Below are 23,137 nucleotides of genomic sequence, written 5' to 3' on the forward strand. Positions count from 1 at the left end.
CGTTTCTTGATTTTTCTTCAGTCTTTCTTTGGTTATCAGATGCAACGTTAAGATCTGTCTCTAGTGCCCTTATCTCTTCTAAAGACAACCTGATCATCATCTCACAGATTATCAGTTTTATTTTTTTATTATTCTGTATATTGTTCTTTCTAGCAAATTGAATGCATGAGCTCTTAGATCATGCGTTATTTCTGGTATCTATCAGCCCTCTTCGGTATTGTGTAGATGTTATTTTCCCGAAAGTATGGTGGTATGTCGCCGGCCGGTGTGGCCGTGCGCTTCTAAGCGCTTCAGTTTGGAACCGCGTGACCGCTACGGTCGCAGGTTCGAATCCTGCCTCGGGCATGGATGTGTGTGATGTCCTTGGGTTAGTTAGGTTTAAGTAGTTCTAAGTTCTAGGGGACTGATGACCACAGATGTTAAGTCCCATAGTACTCAGAGCCATTTTTTTGGTGGTATGTCGAGTCTCTCATAGATTCTACCCACCAACCAGAGTAGCCCATTGGTTCCCACTTCCTCCAGTGACTTTAGAAATTCCGATGGAATATTATCTATCCCTTCTGGCTTAATTGATCTCAAGTCTTCCAAACTCTTTTAAATTCTAATACTGGTTTACCTATCTCTTCCACATCAACTCCAGTTTCTTCTTCTATCACATGTGAGACAATTCATCCCCCTCACATAGGTCTTAGGTGTACTTTGTTCACCTGTCCACTCCATCCTTCAAACCCGCTTGTGGTCATCCAGTTTTGGGTTTTCCATGATTTCCCTAAATCGCTTAAGGCTAATGCCAGGGTGGTTCGTTTAAAAAGTCAACGCCAATTTCCTTCTCCATCCTTCCCCATACCGAGCCTGTGCTCCCTCTCTTAACCAACTCCTTGTCGACGGAATGTTAAACACTAATCTCCTCCCTCCCTCCACCACTCTCTCCTCTGCGTTTAACAGTGGGATTCTCATTGATCCCTTAATGCTGTATTTCACCAAACGTTGTTTTAATTTTTCTATATGCTGGATCAGTCTTTCCGTCGATCATTTGTCTTTCCGATTTCTTCACACATTTCCTGCAGCCATTTGCCTCGCCTTCCCTGAATTTCACATGTTATTTCACTCCTAAGTGATTTTTGTTTGTGTATTCCTGTCTTTACCTGAACTTTTTTTATCTCCTTCTTTCGTCGATCAATATTTCTTCGCAGTTACCTTCCTTGCTGCTGTTTTCTGATTTTATGTCTCACACTTCCAGTTTCTTGAAAATTTTTGTAATTTTTGAAAAAGACACATCATGAGATCCTGGCATGGCCAGGATACCTTTCAGATTACGGCTGAGGTGAAACACAAAAGACTGTTGTGGTTCTAGCGCACAAATAGACACACGAACCAAACTTAAATTATGAGAATTATGAGTCTGCTTACATTGGGTACAGTGGAACTTTTTTTTTTTTCCTAAGGCGTGACAGTGAATTGCGGCGGGCGCTATTAATTTTGTCACTATTCGATCAAGCAACACACGCATTGTTGAAATCGAGTTTAGAAATTCTTTTCAGCGTCACGGAAACAGTTTATTGTATCATTAAAAACGGGATAGGTAGGTACTTTAATTCGGCAGTTATAAATGTTGAAACATGCCTTGATTACTTGAAAACATTCGCCAATTTTTTGGTATGACTAGGTGGGAACCACATTCCTTCTGGGTATATTTAGCGTTGCCTGCCTTAGATACCTCGCACTTTGTATGTTAGTGTAGGAAAGAACGCGGCTTCTTTAAGGGGTCAACATTCGAGAGATAGTGTCAGAGTTTCTGTTGTATCACTTTAATATCTCTAAGGTAACGACTGAGAAACACTAGAAGACGTACTGAGATGTGTAGGGAGCCATTACTCTCCCTTTCCACTAGCGAGTGCCAGCCGGGGTGGCCGAGCGGTTCTAGGCGCTACAGTCTGGAACCGCGTGACCGCTACGGTCACAGGTTCGAATCCTGCCTCGGGCATGGATGTGTGTGATGTCCTTAGGTTAGTTAGGTTTAGGTAGTTCTAAGTTCTAGGGGAATGATGACCTTAGAAGTTAAGTCCCATAGTGCTCAGAGCCATTTTTGAACCACTAACGAGTGAGACAGGAAGGGGAAGGACAGATAACGATCGAAAGTTCTCTCTAACATGTGCAACACAGTGACTTGCTCAGTATTACTGCGCACGAGAACGCTTAGCCAGAGACTCACCAGCCGTTGTGTGCAGCTCTCGGGAGCTTCTGTTCCAGTGCCGGCAGCTGGTACGACTGAGCGGCGTACACTGTTCGGCCGTGAAAACCGTGAGGTGGGTGATCGCCTCTGGCATTCTGCGAATCGGCAGACGGAACTTCCTTGCGAGTCCGTCCGCACACAGCGGACCGCCGTCACGTTGTGTAATCACGGCCGCTCGCCTGCTCTGAGCGCTGGCTGACTCACAACGTGACGGTAACGCCATTTCCTGGAACGCCCCGGACTAGCGATGCGGGCGGCGGAAGGTGTTACGCAACTTAATGTAAGTTGATGTGCCACAACAGCGACGTTAGCACCGTCCGTGTGTCGAGTCCCTGACACACCTAGTCTCTGTTCCCGAGTCGACCGCTGATATTGCTGATAAAGCGCACCCACGAGGCCATAATTGTTATCTGTCTGCAGCTCTTATCTGTACAGAAATGCCTGTAGCAAACCATTCCTTCGTTACGTTGAGACCAGAGATCGATGTGTCAGCTAATGCAGTTGCCACTAAAAATGATATCCAATCTCAGACCACAATACAAGGTACTTAACGCTTACACTTGGAACACGTTTCGATACGTGAAATTTGGTACTGACTATTTTCATCTAGACATCTAGTCACATGGTGCTAATAAAAAGCTGACCGTTGGCTTCTTGTAGTCTTTTTGATATAGCCTATGCTGGTTGCTTCTTCTAAGACCTGTCAGGAGCTGGTGTTTTCTGGGAGATATTTTTAGTTTGGTTTATCCAATGTGTTCAACGAGTCACTCCTTTCCACACCTGTAAGGCAGATGGAAAACCTGTAAGGTCTATGATTCGCATTGGATCTCATCATGGATCATTTCCAAGCCATGTTCGCTGAATACACATGCCAGATAATCCTTTTCGTGAATGACGTGGAGTTACGGTGAGAGACAACAATCAGAATTTTTGAATTTAAGCTGTATTTCAGGGTGGCCACGAATTCGGCCCATGAGCCGTTCCCTGGCATTAGTGCCATAGCGCTCAACCTGGCAGGCACATTTGAATGGCAATGTTGTCGCACTACATACGACATGGTTTTGTATTCATTTCTCAACACAGGTCAAAAACAAAACATATTTTCAGTATTATTTAACTATATTGTCGCTCTGAAGACATAGTACAATTTTGTCTGCTACAAACTGTCGATACAGGGGCAGACGCAGACAATTTCAGAGATTTTCATACTGAAGTTGCCACGTAATCTTATTTAGCTTAGTTAATGATCTTCACTTAGTTCAATTAGCAGAGGACTTCCGGCTTAAAAAGTCACCCTCATTCTGCCAACGGTTTGTCAAAGAGGGCGGAAGAACGGATAGAGGCTCAGGGTACTCTTTTGTCGTTGGAGTGGGAAACTGCACATAAAGGTGGAAGAATCAGCAATGATCAACGCCATGGGGATGTAGAAAGCAATGGAAACCACTGCATTAAAGACACATAACCTGTATCCACAGCACATATGAGCTGTAATAGCAAAGTGTCATGATGATCTCTGCATTGGCAAAATATTCCGGGATAGTCCCCCATTCCGATCTCCTTGAGGGGATTCCCAAGGGCAAGATGACCATGAGGAAAAGATTGAATAACCAACGAAAAGATAACGTTCTACGAGTAGGGGCGTGAAATGTCAGAAGCTTGAACGTGGTAGGAAAGCTAGAAAATCTGAAAAGGGAAATTCGAAGGCTCAATCTAGTTATAGTAGGGGTCAGTTAAGAGAAGTGGAAAGAAGACAAGGATTTCTGCACGGATGAGTATAGGGTAATATTAACAACAGCAGAAAATGGTATAACGGGAGTAGGATTCCTTATGAACAGAAAGGTAGGGCAAAGAGTGCGTTACAGCGAACAGTTCAGTGACAGGGTTGTTCTTGTCAGAATCGATAGCAAACAAACACCAACAAGTTCAGGTGTACATGCCGATGTCGCAAGCTGAAGATGAAGAGACAGAGAAAGTATATGCGGATATCGAAAGGGTAATACAGTACATAAAAGGAGATGAAAAGCTAATAGTCATGGGGGACGGGAATGCAGTTGTAGGGGAAGGAATAGAAGGTTGCAAGAGAATATGGGCATGGGAAAAGGAATGAGAGAGGAGAAAGACTAATTGAGTTCTGTAATAAATTTCATCTAGTAACAGCGAAAACTCTGTTCAAGAATACAAGAGGAGGACGTACACTTGGAAAAGGCCGAGCGATAGGGGAAGATTTCAGATCGATTAAATCATTATCAGACAGAGATTCCGAAATCAGATACAGGAGCAGATATAGACTCAGATCACAAGAGGAGACTGAAGTTCAAGAGATTACTCAGGAAGAATCAATACGCAAAAAAGTGGGATACAGAAGCACTAAGGAATGACGAGATACGGTTGAAGTTCTCTAAGACTATAGATACAGCAATAAGGAATAGCTCAGTAGGCAGCACAGTTGAAGAGGAATGGACATCCCTAAAAAGAGGAATCACCCAAGTTGGAAAGAAAAACGTAGGTACAAAGAAGGTAACTGCGAAGAAACCATGGGTAACAGAAAAAATACTTCAGTTGATCGATGAAAGAAGGAAGTACAAAAATGTTCAGGGAAATTCAGGGAGCCAGAAATACAAGTAGCTCAGGAATGAAATACATAGAAAGTGCAGGAAAGCTAAGATGAAATGGCTGCATGAAAAACGTGAAGAAATCGGAAAATAAATGATTCATATGTTCAAATGTGTATGAAGTTCTAAGGGACCAAACTGCTGAGGTCATCGGTCCCTAGACTTACACAATGCTTAAACTAATTTACGCTAAGAACAACACACACACCCATGCCCTTGGGAGGACTCGAACCTCGGGTGGGAGGGTCCCCGCAATCCATGACATGGCGCACTAAACCACGCGGCAAGAAGTGACTGTCAGAAGAACTGATTTAGCTTATAGTTAGTCAAAACAATCTTCGGTGAAATTAAAAGCAAGGGTGGTAATATTAGGAGTGCAACGGGTATTCTTCTGTTAAATACAGAGCAGAGAGCGGATATGTGGGGAAAAAAATTGAAGGGCTCTATGAGGCGGAAGATTTCTTTGATGTGATAGAAGAAGAAACAGGAGTCGTTTTAGAAGAGACAGTGTTACAATCGTAATTTAAAAGAGCATAGGAGGGATAGATAACATTCCATCAGAATTTCTATAATCGTTGGGGGAAGTGCCAACAAAACGGCTATTCACTTTGGTATGTACACTCCTGGAAATGGAAAAAAGAACACATTGACACCGGTGTGTCAGACCCACCATACTTGCTCCGGACACTGCGAGAGGGCTGTACAAGCAATGATCACACGCACGGCACAGCGGACACACCAGGAACCGCGGTGTTGGCCGTCGAATGGCGCTAGCTGCGCAGCATTTGTGCACCGCCGCCGTCAGTGTCAGCCAGTTTGCCGTGGCATACGGAGCTCCATCGCAGTCTTTAACACTGGTAGCATGCCGCGACAGCGTGGACGTGAACCGTATGTGCAGTTGACGGACTTTGAGCGAGGGCGTATAGTGGGAGTGCGGGAGGCCGGGTGGACGTACCGCCGAATTGCTCAACACGTGGGGCGTGAGGTCTCCACAGTACATCGATGTTGTCGCCAGTGGTCGGCGGAAGGTGCACGTGCCCGTCGATCTGGGACCGGACCGCAGCGACGCACGGATGCACGCCAAGACTATAGGATCCTACGCAGTGCGGTAGGGGACCGCACCGCCACTTCCCAGCAAATTAGGGACACTGTTGCTCCTGGGGTATCGGCGAGGACCATTCGCAACCGTCTCCATGAAGCTGGGCTACGGTCCCGCACACCGTTAGGCCGTCTTCCGCTCACGCCCCAACATCGTGCAGCCCGCCTCCAGTGGTGTCGCGACAGGCGTGAATGGAGGGACGAATGGAGACGTGTCGTCTTCAGCGATGAGAGTCGCTTCTGCCTTGGTGCCAATGATGGTCGTATGCGTGTTTGGCGCCGTGCAGGTGAGCACCACAATCAGGACTGCATACGACCGAGGCACACAGGGCCAACACCCGGCATCATGGTGTGGGGAGCGATCTCCTACACTGGCTGTACACCACTGGTGATCGTCGAGGGGACACTGAATAGTGCACGGTACATCCAAACCGTCATCGAACCCATCGTTCTACCATTCCTAGACCGGCAAGGGAACTTGCTGTTCCAACAGGACAGTGCACGTCCGCATGTATCCCGTGCCACCCAACGTACTCTAGAAGGTGTAAGACAACTACCCTGGCCAGCAAGATCTCCGAATCCGTCCCCCATTGAGCATGTTTGGGACTGGATGAAGCATCGTCTCACTCGGTCTGCACGTCCAGCACGAACGCTGGTCCAACTGAGGCGCCAGGTGGAAATGGCATGGCAAGCAGTTCCACAGGACTACATCCAGCATCTCTACGATCGTCTCCATGGGAGAATAGCAGCCTGCATTGCTGCGAAAGGTGGATATACACTGTACTAGTGCCGACATTGTGCATGCTCTGTTGCCTGTGTCTATGTGCCTGTGGTTATGTCAGTGTGATCATGTGATGTATCTGACCCCAGGAATGTGTCAATAAAGTTTCCCCTTCCTGGGACAATGAATTCACGGTGTTCTTATTTCAATTTCCAGGAGTGTAGAATGTGTGCGTCTGGCGACATTTTGTCTCATTTTACGAAAAATATCATCCACACAATTCTGAAGACTGATACTGCTGACAAGTGCAAGAGATATCGCACAGTCAGCTTAACAGCTCATACGTCCGAGTTGCTGAAAAGAATAATATACAGACGAATGGAAAAGAAAATTGAGGATGTGTTAGGTGACGATGAGTTCGCCTTTAGAAAAGGTAAAAGCATCAGAGAGGCAATTCTGACGTAGTGGTAGGTAATGAAAACAAGACAAAAGAAAAATAAAGACAGCTTCATAGGATTTGTTGACCTGGAAAAAGCGTTCTACAATGTGAAATGGCCTCACTTACAGCAGGGAAGCGGCCGCTTGGCACAGACAGACACACTGTGCACTTCTACTTCAGCTTCCTCCGCGACATTTATGGCGAGCCTCCTTCCCTGGAAGCGCAAACTGAACGCAGCATAATTAAGGCGAAGATACTATTACTCACCGAAAACTACATGGGGCTGTCGTGATCTCCCGCAAACCTGATGTTGTGTGCCGAGAGAATCCCTCCATGCAATATATTGTGCACGATCTCAGATACCACAGACGAAAGTTAGTCACCGTGCGCAGTGGGTCACCTGCCAAGCGGACACAGTCTACATCGTTGTTCAATATGAACCCATCCTGGACATCGGTCCTATCGCGGTGACTGTGCCTTGGACCTTCACGCTTGAGGAGGAGCTTATGCTAATAGGACCTTTCACCTCCGAGGAGGACACTACCACTATCTTCAGGGGTGTGCTGTGTAAGACGCCAGGAATTGACAGGCTCTCTACTGAATTTTATCGTACGTTTTGTGGTCTCATGTCTGCGCGACGGACGGAGGGGAATAGTGAAGTGACCACGCAAGATTTTGTCGAGGAAATTGTTATTCCCGTTCATAAACCCAAACCTTGAATCACGAGGGCCCACTACCACCCTATCACTTTGTTAAATACTGATTACAATATTTTTGCGCTGTTATTGACGGAACGTTGCAGACTCCTCTTACTATGTGTCCTCTCCACCGAGCAAACTACGGGAGGTGACAAAGTTAACGTCCAGACAGCCACTGGAGACAGTCCTGACGCGATAGTGGTAGCAGAAGCGTGCAGAATTCTACATCTACATGGATACTCTGCGGATCACATTTAGGAGCCTGGCAGAGGGTTCATCGAACCACCTTCATAATTCTCTTCGTGCGGCGATCGTAGCCGTAGAGTTACACAATGCTTTTGACAGGGTGCCCCATTTATTTCCATATTCTGTTTTAGGACGGAGGGGCTTACCTGCCTGCCTGGAGCATCAGCGTCCTTCGGCGGCTCTGTAGCAGCGCGTGTTGGTCGGTCCAAATCAAGGGCCGTGTGGTGGGTCCAGTACCGATCCAACGGTCTGTCCGCAAAGGCTGCCCCCTCTTCATGTACCTTTAAGCCTGCTGGCGGCGCAGTTGTGTGGACTCTCCTTGCGCAGTTACACCTTCCGATAAGGCGCTTACCCAGGTGAACTGTTACTGGTTCGTTCTCAGGAGGAGGTCGCAAAGGTCCACTACCCCATTACAGCTAAAGGGAGGACGGCTGAAAGCGTAATAAACGTACGCTGTCTATTGATCACCGACTGTCTACGGAAGATCTGGCGCCCTGCCCTGTCTCCAATGCCTCCAGAGCCTTGGGAGAGAAGCGGTTAACCTTCGTCAAGTTTGTGACTGATCATCATATGGATAGTTTTGAGACTTATCCATATGATGATCAGTCACAACTCGATCCTTTGCAGCCAGTTGCCTACCGGAATGCCTATGTGGCATCCAGAATGGTTCATGTCACGCACGTTCTACCTACTGTGTTGGCAGAAGAGCCAACACCGTGTTGCTAGAGGAGGCCGAAATGCACACGTTTAAGTTCACGCAGACTGGCGTGAGGTCTGGAACAAGGTAAAGTAATTATCCTATGAAGAAAAGAACGTAGTTGATTGAATACTTAACTTCAATCCATAATTGGAGAACATCGCTCTTGTTGACACATTAATAACAATCTCAATATAAACTGGTAATGGCGCCTTGCTAGGTCGTAGCAAATGACGTAGCTGAAGGCTATGCTAACTATCGTGTCGGCAAATGAGAGCGTATTTGTCATTGATCCATCTCTGGCAAAGTCTGCTGTACAACTGGGGCGAGTGCTAGGAAGTCTCTCTAGACCTGTCGTGTGGCGGCGCTCGGTCTGCAATCACTGACAGTGGCGACACGCGGGTCCGACGTATACTAATGGACAGCGGCCGATTTAAAGGGTACCACCTAGCAAGTGTGGTGTCTGGCGGTGACACCACACTACCGATACCTATTACTGTAGGACGTTGTAATCAAACGACATTTGGATATTTTATGACAGCTGGGTCCATCTTTGAAATACTCTAAGACACACTTACTCGCCCCCCGCGTGCGGGAGGGCTTGGTCTTACGAACGTCGGTATCGTGTTGCAACACTCTACATGGCCACCTTGTACAAACAATGGCACGGTATCGAGGCCTCCATTACGCACCATTTACTTGCCTTCCTTGGCCATTGTCCCTCTCCCCGCCAGTCCCGGTCGGTAGCATCATGCCGCGTTTGCACACATCGCGGTCTTCATTGTGGAAATCAGTTATGCTCGCACCGAACGCGCCATCCGCGGCCAAGCAATTCTATTTCCTTTTCCTGCTTAGCGTCGCCTTTAACGTCATAGAAAGTAAGTTCCCAATGTGGCGATGGACTAAGATTTGGATTCGTATTCATCACTTTTTGTTACTGACGCATATCATGTCGACTCGGAATTATGCGACCGGTGGGAAGTATCCAACCAATTAGCGACTCCATGCCATAGGACTGGCGTACTCTCCCCTTTACGCCGTCTGTCGTAGTGTCAACGATGGTCATCACCAATGCGGATGTTTAGTTGTTGGGGCGACAAATGATCGCGTGTTTTCTGCGATTGCCGCTGCATGTTCCTGATCGAGATTCCTTTCTTTACCCATTGGCGTAATATTTTCCTGCCACAAAATCTCGAGCGGTTCTTTGGATAAAGGGGTGCATCTTGGCTTACCTATATGGCAACGCTCATCACACACAATTGATTTTTAGCATTACTTGTAGGGGCTGCGCGTTGCTTCAGCTGTCGCTCGTATTTTGTCAGTGACCATAACAGCGTTTATACCACGTCCCCAGTAAGTTGGCGTGTTGCCGGCATGGAAGGCGTCAGGTCGATTCGGGACGACACATGATGCCCCTTCACTTCGGACTCGGCCGCCTTCTATCCTTTATCACCTTTCGGGGTTTTCTTGGTTCCGAATGGATGGACTAGACTTAATTTGTTTTCCTCTGCATATATGTGCAACATAATTAAATAAAATAAAAATTAGGAGTGTGAGGTTGCAGCACAGCGATTGGATTGGATTGGGGCAGGTCTCGGCAATCGACCCTGCCAATATTGTCTCTTTCAATCTGTAGCTGACAGTGACACTAATAAAAAATAATAAAAGTAAGAAAATATAAAATAAAAACTAAAAAATTAATCAATTAAAAAGACATAGAACACCGACAATACAGATAAAATGCCTTCCGAAAGTTTTTGCCGTTTAATATCCATTGATACTGCACTTCTAATTCTGAATATGTACGTTTTGTTACAGTGACTATATTCAATATGTAGTAGAGTATTTATTTTTGACTGTATAGAAATGATACTAATTATAATGAAAATATTGTAAGTTGCTGGGTAATGGCCAAGGGAACTTTATTTAAAAGTATCGATAGCAACGACGAAATGTCAGTAGCTGCGCCGCTGTTTACATTTGTGTATGAAGAATCTATGACGCGCTGTGATCTAAGAGGAAGCAGAGCAGCTTGAGTCATGAAAGTGTGCGGAAGTGTTTGTTTGGAGCTCCCGCGGACGCGGTGTGCAGCTATGATCGCTCCAGTGCAGGCGCAGCTACTTCGTTTATCCGGGAGTATTGAGAGCACGGCAGGAGCGAAGAGGCGGAGAAAGCTGTAGTTCTAAGATTGCCTGTCCCATAACTATCCGTGGCCCTGGAGAAGAATCGTGGTTCCCTACCAGCAGCAGCAGCAGCAACATCAGCAGGTCAGCATTGTCGTCGGCTACATTCTTCGTCGTCCGTACAGCTCATAGTATTGTAGAGGCTTTACCAAAGAGCATTTCTTTCACAATTTTTGACGATCTTCCATGAATAATAACCTACAACAGTTAGAACACCTATGTTGTCATTGTCCTCAGACATTACAACCAGGGCCCCTTTCCTTTCCGTGCAATCACCGACTGTCATAAAAATATGAAAACTGATTTACAGCTAACTGCCAGTCTTGTTCGTTTGGTAATGACCAGTTTCAGTCTAAATGTTACTGCCTCAGAAACTGATTCTTGTATTCCATAACAGAGACTGAAATAATTTACAACTCTAAGTATTAACTTCAATCAATTAAAGCAACATAAAATTTCGCTGCCAAAACTAATAACTTAAGATATAGCACAAATTACGAGAGTACAATTTCATTTATTCTGTATTTAGCTTAGCGAGTAACTTCTGCTGGCTTGATTTGTGTCTTATTGTTGTTATATTAAAAGTAAAAATCAGTTGCTCATTTGCTTAAAGTAAATTCAATTCAGTCTTTCAATAATCAAAAGTAAATTGCTTGCCTTTTTCTGAAATTTGTACTACGTTATGCTGAGGTTACTGAAAGTTATTTTTTACACAACGAAGTTTCTGTTACAGCCAGTCATTTCTTTAACCGGTAAGTTCATTTCACATTGCTTTCAAAATTTAGTATTTCAGATAAAGTACTGTAAACTCAGAGCTTTCTGATTCATTTATTTTCTCGCGAACTGTTGTGTTGTGGAAAAGCGTGACAACCTTCTGTTGCCACGCCAGAAATCATTTGCCTAATTTTCTTTACCATTACCTTTCTTAAGATTCCGAATATTCACTGCCCTAGTGGGCTCGTGACGGTTGATTACACTTTTTTTTCTTTGCTAATCAGTGTTCCCTTTGTATTAAGTATTATGTGTTACCATTCCCCCCCTCCCTCCCCCCTATTTGGTTCGTGAGCGATTGCACTAAATTTCCACCCGTTTCAAAATTCTCATCAATATTTAGTTAAGATTTAGACCAGATTCTTCTTTCAGAAGGGTTTCTTGTACGCTTTTCTCCTACTAACCGATATTATTTTACTTCGGTAACGATAGCCTTAGTCACTGTAAAATTTCATTAGGCACATGCGATCATGGTCAATTAAATCGCAACCGAGTAGGCCGATTAGGAAGGAAGGGCTTACAGACTGATATATAAATTGTTTCAAACCTCCGAGAAATTCTAATTAGTATGTCACTTGAAGGAATGCGTAACGTACTTGAAAAAAAGGAAAGTAAGCAGAAGATCCCATGTTCTACTCCAGGTCAAGCACACATTTTCTCTCTTCGCTGCCGATAAAAAAATAAGGGATATCGTCTTAGGCTAGTAATTAAAACCTCCTAGGTCCTGAGTTCGAAACTCGTCACCGCTTAGATTTTAAATAAAAAACATCTTCAATGGCTGCCGAAGACTTCCGGCGTACGAAGGCTCCCACAATCTGCCAACAGCCTTGTCAAAGAGGGCGGAGAAGTGGACAGAGGTTCGGGGTACTCCCTTGCCCTTGGGCTGGCAAACAGCCCTCAAAGGCAGAGGAATCAGCGATGATCAACGGCATGAGGATGCAGAAGGCAGTGGAAACCGCTGCGTTAAGGACACAATTTATATCTACAGGAAATGTGGCCTGTTACTGAAAAAGTGTCATGATGATCTCTCCAGTGGAAAAACATTCCTGACTAGTTCCCTATTTGGATCTCTGGGAGGTTACAGCCAAGGGGGCGCGACCATGACAAAAACATTAAGTAAACAACGTAGGGAAAACGCTCAACGAATCGCGGTGTGTAATGTCTGTAGCTTTAACGTGGCTGGGAAACTAGAAAATTTAACAAGGGAAATGGTAAGGCTCAGTCTAGTTATAGTGGAGGTCAGTGAACTGAAATTAAAAATATAGGTTAGAGCAGTATGGATAATATAAACACAAGCAGAAAATGGTGTAGTAGGGCTGAGAGTGAATTAGTTTGAACAGTTCAGTTACAGAGTTGTTCTCATCAGAATCGACAGCAAAAGCTTTGAATGCCACGCGTGTGTCCTTCTGTCTGCTTTAATGGTTTACTAGAAAGGAAAATTTGTCTGACATTATTATCTTATTGTTGAAATTATCTTTTTAAATATTTGTAGCGAATATCTTAAATCTTTTAACTCGTTAAAAGGCGGTTAAGTTGCCGTGGTTTTTGCTAAGAACTCGGATTCAGTAATTTTACTTTAAGAAATATTTATTTGATGAATGGCTGCGTTTTAGAATTCTGTCTCGTTAAAAGTGTGCTGCAGTAAACTGTCGTTAATGTCTTGTACGCCATTGCTGGTACGTGTTACCTAGCAACGGGCCTTATTTACTCACTCTTCTTCGGCATGGTTAGTCGGATTTTCACGTCATTAGCAGTGCACACGCTCGGCAGCTCTCGCCTGTGTCTTTTGCGCTGTTCCCTCCAACCGTAGCCGCAGTACTTAATGTTGCTGTTCAAGTTAAGTTCATACTTGGAATAATTATGAATTTGTATCCATTAGCTTGTGCCCTCCACCTTCAGCAAATTTTGAAGTGTTGGGATCCCAACATATAACTTAATGTGTTGTAATTTAATTACTCTTGTGTTACTGGAAAATGGGTTAAAACTTCAGTTGATGTTTTTCTGGGCTGAAAATTATATTGCCTAGATACTGGTGTTAAATTGTTTTATATTGTTTGAAGTATGACTAAGTTTTTGTAGTTATTCAAGTGAAAATCATGTTGTATTCTCACCAATTTGTAATTAAGGACGTTCTGATCTGTTCTGGTACAGTTTTTTTTAGATTTATTTCTGTCTTTGTTACGCCTTTGGTCGTATTGCAATCTGTGGCTTACAAAGGGCGTATCTTGCCTTAAAGAATATTAAGTAGTCTTGGGTTAAAGTTAATTTTAAATTTTCAAATGGTTCAAATGGCTCTGAGCACTGTGGAACTCAACTGCTGTGGTGATCAGTCCCCTAGAACTTAGAACTACTTAAACCTAACTAACCTAAGGACATCACACACATCCATGCCCGAGGCAGGATTCGAACCTGCGACCGTAGCAGTCGCACGGTTCCGGACTGCGCGCCTAGAACCACGAGACCACCGCGGCCGGCTATAAATTTTCAATAAATTATTAAAAGATATTGGTGTTTTCACGAAAGCTACTGAGCCCTGACATCTTAAATATTGTGCAACAAAATACTCTCAAATGAAAAAGACAGTCAATGATTATATCTTATTCAAGTGGATTAAATCAATTAACACGTGTAAGCTGTTTCTTGAAATTTATAAAAAAGGTAACAGAGTAGTTTATGAATTTCCAACATACTGATGGAGTACGCGACCAGCAACTTTGTTATTAAATATTTTCATTTTCTTCCTCTATCCGTCGCAGTTGTGTTAAATATGATTTCTTTGTGGTGACTGCTTCGGGACTGTGGCACTCACTTTCTGACTAGAGCCTTAGACGTAAGTGTAATCGTACAATCCACCAATGAAGATGTAAGTAACCAGTTGTTCATTATTCGTCACTAGAAATCATTACACGTACACAAAGTGTTAAACTTCATATGAGTGTACAATGTGATTTCCTTCTAATGAAACGCAGCAAACTCTTGTATTAACTTGAAAACACTACAGTCATAATTTTTGTTTTGTTTTGGACAGTAAATCGCCAACATAAAGTTATCCAAAACCGATTATTCATAATATATCTATTTCATTTCCAACACTCAAGATAACGCAGATGATTTCAAAAGTGTCCATACTTTTGTCAGATGTATGCGGAGGTCTTCCCAAAATTACAGCGAAAGATGAAAAAGCGCCGAAGTTGCACAGTAAAAAATTGGAAGATCAGTGATAATGGGTGAAAAATGGTAGGTGTCATAGCCATATCAGAAGAAAGGTCACAGACCATTTTACATTAATACATTTGAGGTAACTTTGTGCAAATGGATGAGTAAAACTAAATGCAAAATCGAAATTCTTCACATTTTGCAGCAATCTGATCCGCCCTAGGTTTATTCAACTCTTAGGTGTGTGAACAAAGAGCTGAGGAAGTTGCTTTTGAGTGAAACGAATTCTCATATCTGTGCTGTGCCTATTGTCGTGACTGGGAGATGTGGATACACTAATCGTGGCCTCCACCTAAATAGGAGGGCAAGGTAGGATTAGTTGACTTGAGTATAAGGGGGGAGGAGAGGCATAAGCATACAAGACAAATCCCTGTGATTACTAGAATCAAAAGGGCACATTTATTTTTAGGTTATTAGTCAGGTTATAGACAGAGAGTATTGAAAGAAATTGGAGCAACACAAGACCATGATATTTATAACAGTTTTCGAAAAAATAAAAAGAGTTTTATTAGAATACTAGAAGGTTGAGAAACAATACAGATCAGCTTATTGTATGCCTAGAAGATATGAAGAATTCTGTGCCTCTCTGGACGCCATGTAACCACAGGGATGGAGAAGTTAAATATCAGGGATGACAAACTTGTATCATTTTCGTGTACAGTTAACATGGTAAACAGGAGTTACAACATATATAAAAATTGGACACAAAGTGAAAAATATTGAAACAAATAGTTCTTGTGTTCACCAGAATGTAGAAACATGTGTGAGTGAGCTGTTACTACGGAATACTTTTCTCATAATTCTAACAGTCTACAGATACCCTCTTCGAAATTTTCAGTTAGTTATGAGAAATCTGCCTACCTACCTCTCAAACAAGAAGAAACAGCAGTTTGAGGAGATTTCACTGTAGATTTCTTAAAAGATGCAGACAGGAAAAAAAGAGCTAAATTTATTATTTAGGTATTTAAATCCGATTGTAGTAGTCAATTTTCCAACTTCTGTCCAAAAAAATAGTAGGACACTGATAATGTTTTTGCAGACAGTGTTCAGGCTGAAACAACTAATATGTATACAGTTGCTAATGAACTATCTGATCATGATGCACAATTAATGGAAGAAAAGAGTATGACACATTACAACTAAGATTCAACTTCATACAATGAGGTGGGGCTTGTTAATGAGAATAGAATACAGTGTTTCAAGGGTAAGCTAAAAGGGGTGGTATGGGGTGAGGAATATTAGAAAGAGATGCTATAGTCAAATTCAGTTCATTTCATACTAAATTTGTCAGTATGTGAAAGTTGCTTTTCTAAAATGTTACCCAATAGGTCCATTAAAAAGACAAGTAAGCCATGGATAACTAAGTGAATTAAACTCTCGTGTAAGAAGGAGAGGAAAATTTATGTAAGAGCAGAGTAATTCAAAATACGACATTAACTGCATACTACAAAAAATACTTTAGTATTTTAAGGAATCATTTGACTGTCCAGAAGTATGCATGCACTAACAAAAATAATGCGCATAATAAAATTAAAACTATATGGGACACTGTGAAACGGGAGATAGTCAGTGCGCACTATTCCATAACAATATTAAACTAAATAACAATATTACGACATACTTTTAACAGCCGCCCTCTAAACGTAGCAGCAAATGTGGGATTAAATTGTTCAGCTGAAGAAGCAAGAGAATATATTAAAAATGACCCTCCATAAAACTTTAAGCAACCAGAGGTAGCACCAACATCCTTCGCTGAAATTAATACAGTTGTAAAAGTTATAAAAACAAAATCTCTTTGGGGTTGATGGAATTTCAAACAGAATTCGGAAAAGTTGTCCCGACTTTAGTAATGCGCGTAGTAATGCACGAAATGCATCAGTGGCACAGGGAATTTTTTCAGCAAGTTAAAATATTCAATCATTAAAACACTTCGTAAGAAAGCTGACAACACACAAATTTTCATATAATATCCTCTCTAACTTTTATTTTCAAGATATTCGGAAAAGTAATGTATTCAAGAGTAGTCGCACACTTACGTGGAAACAACTACTTAGCACATCACACTTTAAATACCAGAAAGGTTACTCGACTGAGAATGCTACTTAATGCTTCATTAAATAGTCAAGCCTTAAATAATAATACGTCATCAACTGGTACTCTTTTTATCTCTTCAAGGCTATCGATTGCTTACATCATGACACTCAAGTTTTATGGAAATGATGGTTTTACACACAGTTGATTTGAATTGTACTTGACAAACAGAATGCAAAACGTTGTTCTGAATAATTCAGACGATATCGAGAGTGCAGATAATTTTAGTGACTGGGGCAAAATCACGAAAGGAGTCCCACAGGGTTCTATTCCTTAAGTATGTGAATTACCTTCCAGTTAAGATTCGACAAGGAAAATCGGTACATTATGCAGCCGATACTAATGTTATAATAAATACCAGTAGAGAGAAAGCAACGAAGAGTTAGTAACAAATATTTTCCAAAGAATTATTAAGTGGTTCTATGAAAATGAGTGTCTTTAAATTTTGAAAAAAAAAAATAAAAGACGCACTACATTCAGTTCTGCACAACCATCACAATCATGCCAACAATTAATGTGGCATGTGAATGGGAGACAGTAAGTAGAGTAAAATGATCCAAATTTTTAGGTGTACACGTCGAGGAACATTTAATTTGGAAAAAGTGTGTTACATGCTTCTCAAACAGTTAAGTTCAGCTACTTTTGCTCTTCGTATAATCGCTAATCTTGGAAACAAATCTCCTGACAAATTTTGCATATCTCCACTCCTTAATGTCGTACAGACGTCCTGCAGGTACCTCTTCCAGGAGCTAGGCATGTTAAATGTGCCGTCACAACTCACATTTTCCCTAGTGAAATTCGTCATAAATAATCCATCACAATTTGAGAAGAACAGTGACGTACAATATACAACATTAGAGGGGAAAAGACCTTTATTACCCATTGTTAAAAATTTCTGATCGTTTGCTCAGTAACGTAAAATGTGTGGCAATGTAGTTTAACGAGTAGGAATAAGACGATGTGTTCACTAACGGTAATGCTGTATACATATCCTGTAAACTGACTTTCTCCACATCATTTCAATACAGTAGTCGTTCAAATGATCGGTGGAACATGTAACTAACTAACTCTACAAATTCGCTATCATTTTAAAAATGAAAAAAAGTTCTTCGTGACTAGTGAAGAGTGTCCACACATTCTCAGATCTGCCCATAGACTGCATTGCTTTGATGATGCTCCTTTCAGCTGTGAGTCTCTTTAGATTTCATTTTTAGGGATGCAAGTATTTAAGGAGGTAGATCCACAGTGGGACACTCCTCTGCCCGTACTGCAATTTCGCCCGGTATTTGAGTGAGACGAACGACGGATGTATCATGAGCCACATCTGGAACAGCCTAATCTAACCCTTGGAGTAGCGAAGAAAAATTATAGAGGAAACTGTACTTAAAAGAAAATTTATGCATCTACTAGATACCATTATTTTGCACTCGAAAGCCATTCTAGAGGGTTTCATTCGTGTCTACTCAATCATATAATCGAGCGTATTACTGGATTCCACACTGATCCTCAGTTTTTTGAAGCATTTGTACAGCAAAACAATTACTCACCCTGTTGCTTACGACATATAGTAACAGCCAACTGTAGTCCAAGACGATCAGGACAGCCAGTATTATAAAAATAAATGACAGTGAATGGAATCAGAGTATGGATTTTCCAGCTAATAAGATAATTGACAATTGAGAAATTGGTCAGTGTTGAATCAGTGCTAACAATTTCATACTGAGAACTGGAACTTCAGAAAAGTAGAAAGTAAAGAATGGCAAGAGTTCTTCACCGGTAAAGAAACAGCTGATCCACAAATTTACCAGTCCTCAGCAGTCTAGTTTTACGGTTCTGGCTCAGTGATTTATTACCTTCTTCCCCTTCCCGTCAAGCTTATCTCCACCACTCGCCACCCTTATCGACGATTAATGCACTCCCTCCCCCACCTCATATCCACTTACTCCTCCTCTCTCTAGCACTCAAAGCCACTCGTATACAGTGGCAATTGGCTGCACAGCCTGACTAGTTGCCAGATTCCTCCCATATGGCAGAAGGTCAAAACGTCACTAACATGGCTACTCAAGACGGCTACCTCCGTGAATTATTGTCTCAGTGGACACACTCCATTGTAAAAAAAAAAAAGATGCGAAATTTTTAAAAAATCGACGTTTTAATGAAGAGATAGCTTGTTTAACAGTTACAAATGCTAACGTCTATTTACTTAATCATTTAGCAACAATCTGATGCTGTGTAACATTTCACACTTTTTATGGGCCTGTGTGAAGCAGTATTTAATTATCAGGATGTCACAAACACACTGCAAGTCTAGTTCAGCAATGTTTGTTCTTACAATGTTATTATGTTGTCACACTATATTCCTCGTCTAGACTGACAATTGCAAACAACAACCAGTGGTGCTATCAGCCCTGAACTCGCTTTCCACATGTCTGTCGCCAGTCTCTCCACCAGGTATCTCCTTGTCCTGACCTGTCGTGATCAGACAGCTACATAGCTTCCACCCAGAAAGTGATCCTCCAGCACCCTCTTCTTACAAATTGATAATGTGTTTTTTTACACCCAGTCAGGTCAATTGAGATTGTATACGTTTCTAATGATACACAGTCATTGTAGCTCACGTAGTAAGGTAACTGACTGTTGAACAGGTGTTTATGCAAACTGGAGTAGTCCCACCGCTAACCTGTCCCAATAAGATGAGCAATAGTGAGTTCCCATTTTCATAAGGATTTTTTATTGAAAAAGCACATAATATAGGCCTACTGAAAAACATTTTATTTGTTGCTTTTTACAACGCTCATAGCTCAGTTTAATAGAAGGAGTTACACCAATTTGATGTATGCATTCAAATCATAATCCTTGTAACAATGTTCATACTTAGAAAAACGTTCATTGCTCAGAAACACTAGAGGTTACTTACGAAAGCTGTGTAAAATATCAGATAAAAAAGTATCACTTGTTTAGGAAACAAATAAGACTCAACTAAATTCAAATTATGACACGTTTCTGTAATATTTTTGTTTTCTTCCAACATACATCACATATACTTTAAAGAGCTTTAATACAAAATAAACTACCAAATATATCAAGTTGAAACTTGACTTCCAGTGTTATGAAACATCTAATAATGGATCAAAAGAAAATGATAGCTGATATAAACATGTCTCTGCTGGGCTGTAAAATTTGTGCCTATCCCGCATGTCTGAATATGAAGTTACATCCAGTGTGCCTCAAAATTACTAGACTCGGGTAATTTAGATTGGAATCCTATTATGCTTTTCAGGTATCGTTTACAACAAAAAATAATTTGAACATGTAGCAGATGGATAACAATGTGTTAAAGATGACAGTCAACAAAAATACAGCAACCTTAAAATATACTCAACAAATATTACTTGTAATTCTGTTAATGAAGAACAAATTCCACAACACAATTACAACTGAATATGATGTAGTCCACGTTGCACATGAAAATTGCTCTTGGATATACATTAATGAGATGACATACTCCATCACATACAGTAATTCATCAATGACCATGACTTTGGCACTCACAGAAAGATCAAACTTGTAACGCTGCATTGTGAGACATTCATTTACCAATCAATGAAGTACATTCCAAAGGTTGTTAAGTAGGCAGAAGACACTGAAGTTTGTAGTAGATGCCACGCTTTGCTAGCAGATCTGCGTGACTTCCCATCTCAGCAACTTTTCCGTTATTGATGACACATATAGTATCTGCATCTTGAACTGTTGACAACCTGTGTGCGATTGTGATGCAAGTTCGCCCTTCTTTCGCCTTATTGAGTGCCTCTTGTACAACCTGTATGGAACACGAAAATGTTTCTGATTTAAAGACATGGTTCTTATGTTTCAGATCCATGTTAAAAAGTTTTAATTGGAGTACTTTTTCCTCTACAATACACTGCCGAATAAAACGCAACATATTCGACAAGTGAGGTGACAGGTGGCACACTGTTGGAAGAGTATATGATAAATTCAGACCAAATGAAACACACATGTCACAGTAAAGAACGCCAAAACTAAGTTTAAAGAAAATGAATAATGTAAAATAAAATTAAATGTAGTTGCATGAGTAGGACTAAAAATAATGTGTTCGTTAATCATAACACTAATTATCTGTACATGCCTTTTAAGATCACTCGTTCCACATCGTTTCGTTAAAAGAATCGTTCAAATGATATGTGGGACATAACTAACTCGCATCAGTACACAGTCTGAATCTCTCTGGCAGCAACGCAGGCGCGTATTCTCACATGCTAACCATCATAAAGGTACCGAATGGCATCCTGAAGTAGACTGTCCGAAGCATTTTGCAGATTTTGCTGCAATTCGGCAATGGTTCTTGCAGGCCCTGGAGGACCAGTCAGTTCCCGCTTCATCATGTCCCATACATGTTCAGTTTGCGAGAGATCTAGTGATCTTGGTGGCCACAGAAGTTGTCGTACATTACAAAGAGCACGTTGCATCGCAGCAACGAGACGTGACTGCATTGTCCTGTTGAAGAAGCACATTACATTCCTATCGAAAAAACTGTAGTAGTACGGGGATAACAGCCATGCAGCGTTGCGATCACTGGTTACTCTGCTCTATAGGATCACCAAACGTGACGGCAACTTTTAACTGATGGCCCTCCACAAAATAGAGCCTCGGATGGAATCTGCGGGTCGTAGACGAATGCACTCTGATATAGGCAGCTCAACAGCACTACACCGCATGCATGTACACCCATCAGTTGCATGTGGAGAGAACCTCATCACTGAGCGCCATTCCAATCTCCAGTCAACTCTTCAAGACATCAGAGTAACCTTGCTTGGCGGAGTCGTGGTGTCAGAGGCATATGTGATATTGATCCTGCAGTAAGCTGGCGGTTCCGAATGGTCTCTGACGACACAGTATGTGCAACATGTGTCCATCTTTTGTCCGTGGATGATGTTTGGATGACCTCTGCTGGTTGCACAACGCGTCGATCTTGAGTACTACGCGTTCGACCAGAATCTGGTCTACAGCTGTGGTAATGTCCCACAGGCCAATACTGAAAGCACCGACACACCACTGACACATGGTGCCCAACAAGTGCAGAAATCTGTCGGTAGTTCCAACCAGCTTCCCGGAGACCCAGAATGTGACCCCATTCAAATGGTTGAAGCAGTTTCAACAAAAGTACTTAGTCATCGGTGGGGCATGGTTGTACCCTAGAATGAGTGTTGCAAACACTATTCACTTCTGAACTCATCGCGTTGCTGCCTACAGACTCAAAATAGAGGGTGCCGAGACAGGCCTCCAGAGCGCCAATGGATCACCTATGACAGTGACAAATGGATCAGTAACAACATTACAGCCGCTTAGTATGCACGTATGATAACACAGTGCCACTGAACACTGTCCTTGAGGAGTCTATCTCTTTCCGGCAGTATGTATATCCACAGGTGGACACATTTTAATTCCTGACATTCATGTCTGTACTATTACTTACGATTGTCTTGCTTATGAAATGAACTTCCCCAAGTGAGTATGAGAAATTCATAATACATTACAAATAATAATCCCTAGCAAACTGTGATGTAAAGTAATACATTGCTGGGATATACTGCTGTGTTAGCAAAGATCCTGCTTCATTAACTTAATCGAGTGACTATTAAAACTGCATGTTACATTGTGTCTGAATCCGTGACGGATCTGTGTAATGCTGATAACTAGTAGAATACCATATTAGAAGAGTAGTCACTAAACGAATGATATAAGTGCATATTCTTTGCTGTTATTTGTAAAAAAAACATTACTGCTAATGAAAATGGATATTACGGTTTAACGTCCCGCTGTTATTAGAGGCGGAAAATTTTCTGAATAATATCAGTTCTGAACTCACACTAATACTGCAGATATGACATAAGGATTACCTGATTACATTCTTAACGGTTCTTAGTGTGAAATATTTAAAGTTTCATTATATGACAGAGACACTCAAAAACAAATTATGAAGGAGCATGGAAATTCGTTACAACTTACGTGTTTTTCTACTAACGATATTGCAATACTAGGTCTACTTTCATTGTAGGTTTCCACACTTTCATTCAACTGTTATACAGATTATGTAATCAGTTCAAATGAACG

General features: G+C 41.9%; 2 protein-coding genes across 2 annotated transcripts in view; both read right to left on the reverse strand.

Moving 5' to 3' along the window:
• Positions 1 to 2,374, reverse strand: part of LOC126473833 (ATP-dependent translocase ABCB1-like) — a 213,264-nt gene extending 210,890 nt beyond the window's left edge. The window contains exon 1 of the mRNA XM_050101158.1: positions 2,213 to 2,374. The gene's annotated coding sequence lies outside the window, so the exon portion shown is untranslated. The remainder of the gene's footprint in view (positions 1 to 2,212) is intronic.
• Positions 2,375 to 20,546: 18,172 nt separating this feature from the next.
• Positions 20,547 to 23,137, reverse strand: part of LOC126474390 (ATP-dependent translocase ABCB1-like) — a 142,972-nt gene continuing 140,381 nt past the window's right edge. Inside the window, exon 19 of the mRNA XM_050101858.1 lies at positions 20,547 to 20,825. Coding sequence (XP_049957815.1) covers positions 20,631 to 20,825 — 195 coding nt within the window. The 3' untranslated portion in view covers positions 20,547 to 20,630. The remainder of the gene's footprint in view (positions 20,826 to 23,137) is intronic.

This window comes from Schistocerca serialis, chromosome 4, assembly GCF_023864345.2.
Source record: "Schistocerca serialis cubense isolate TAMUIC-IGC-003099 chromosome 4, iqSchSeri2.2, whole genome shotgun sequence".
In the NCBI taxonomy this organism is placed as follows: domain Eukaryota; kingdom Metazoa; phylum Arthropoda; class Insecta; order Orthoptera; family Acrididae; genus Schistocerca; species Schistocerca serialis.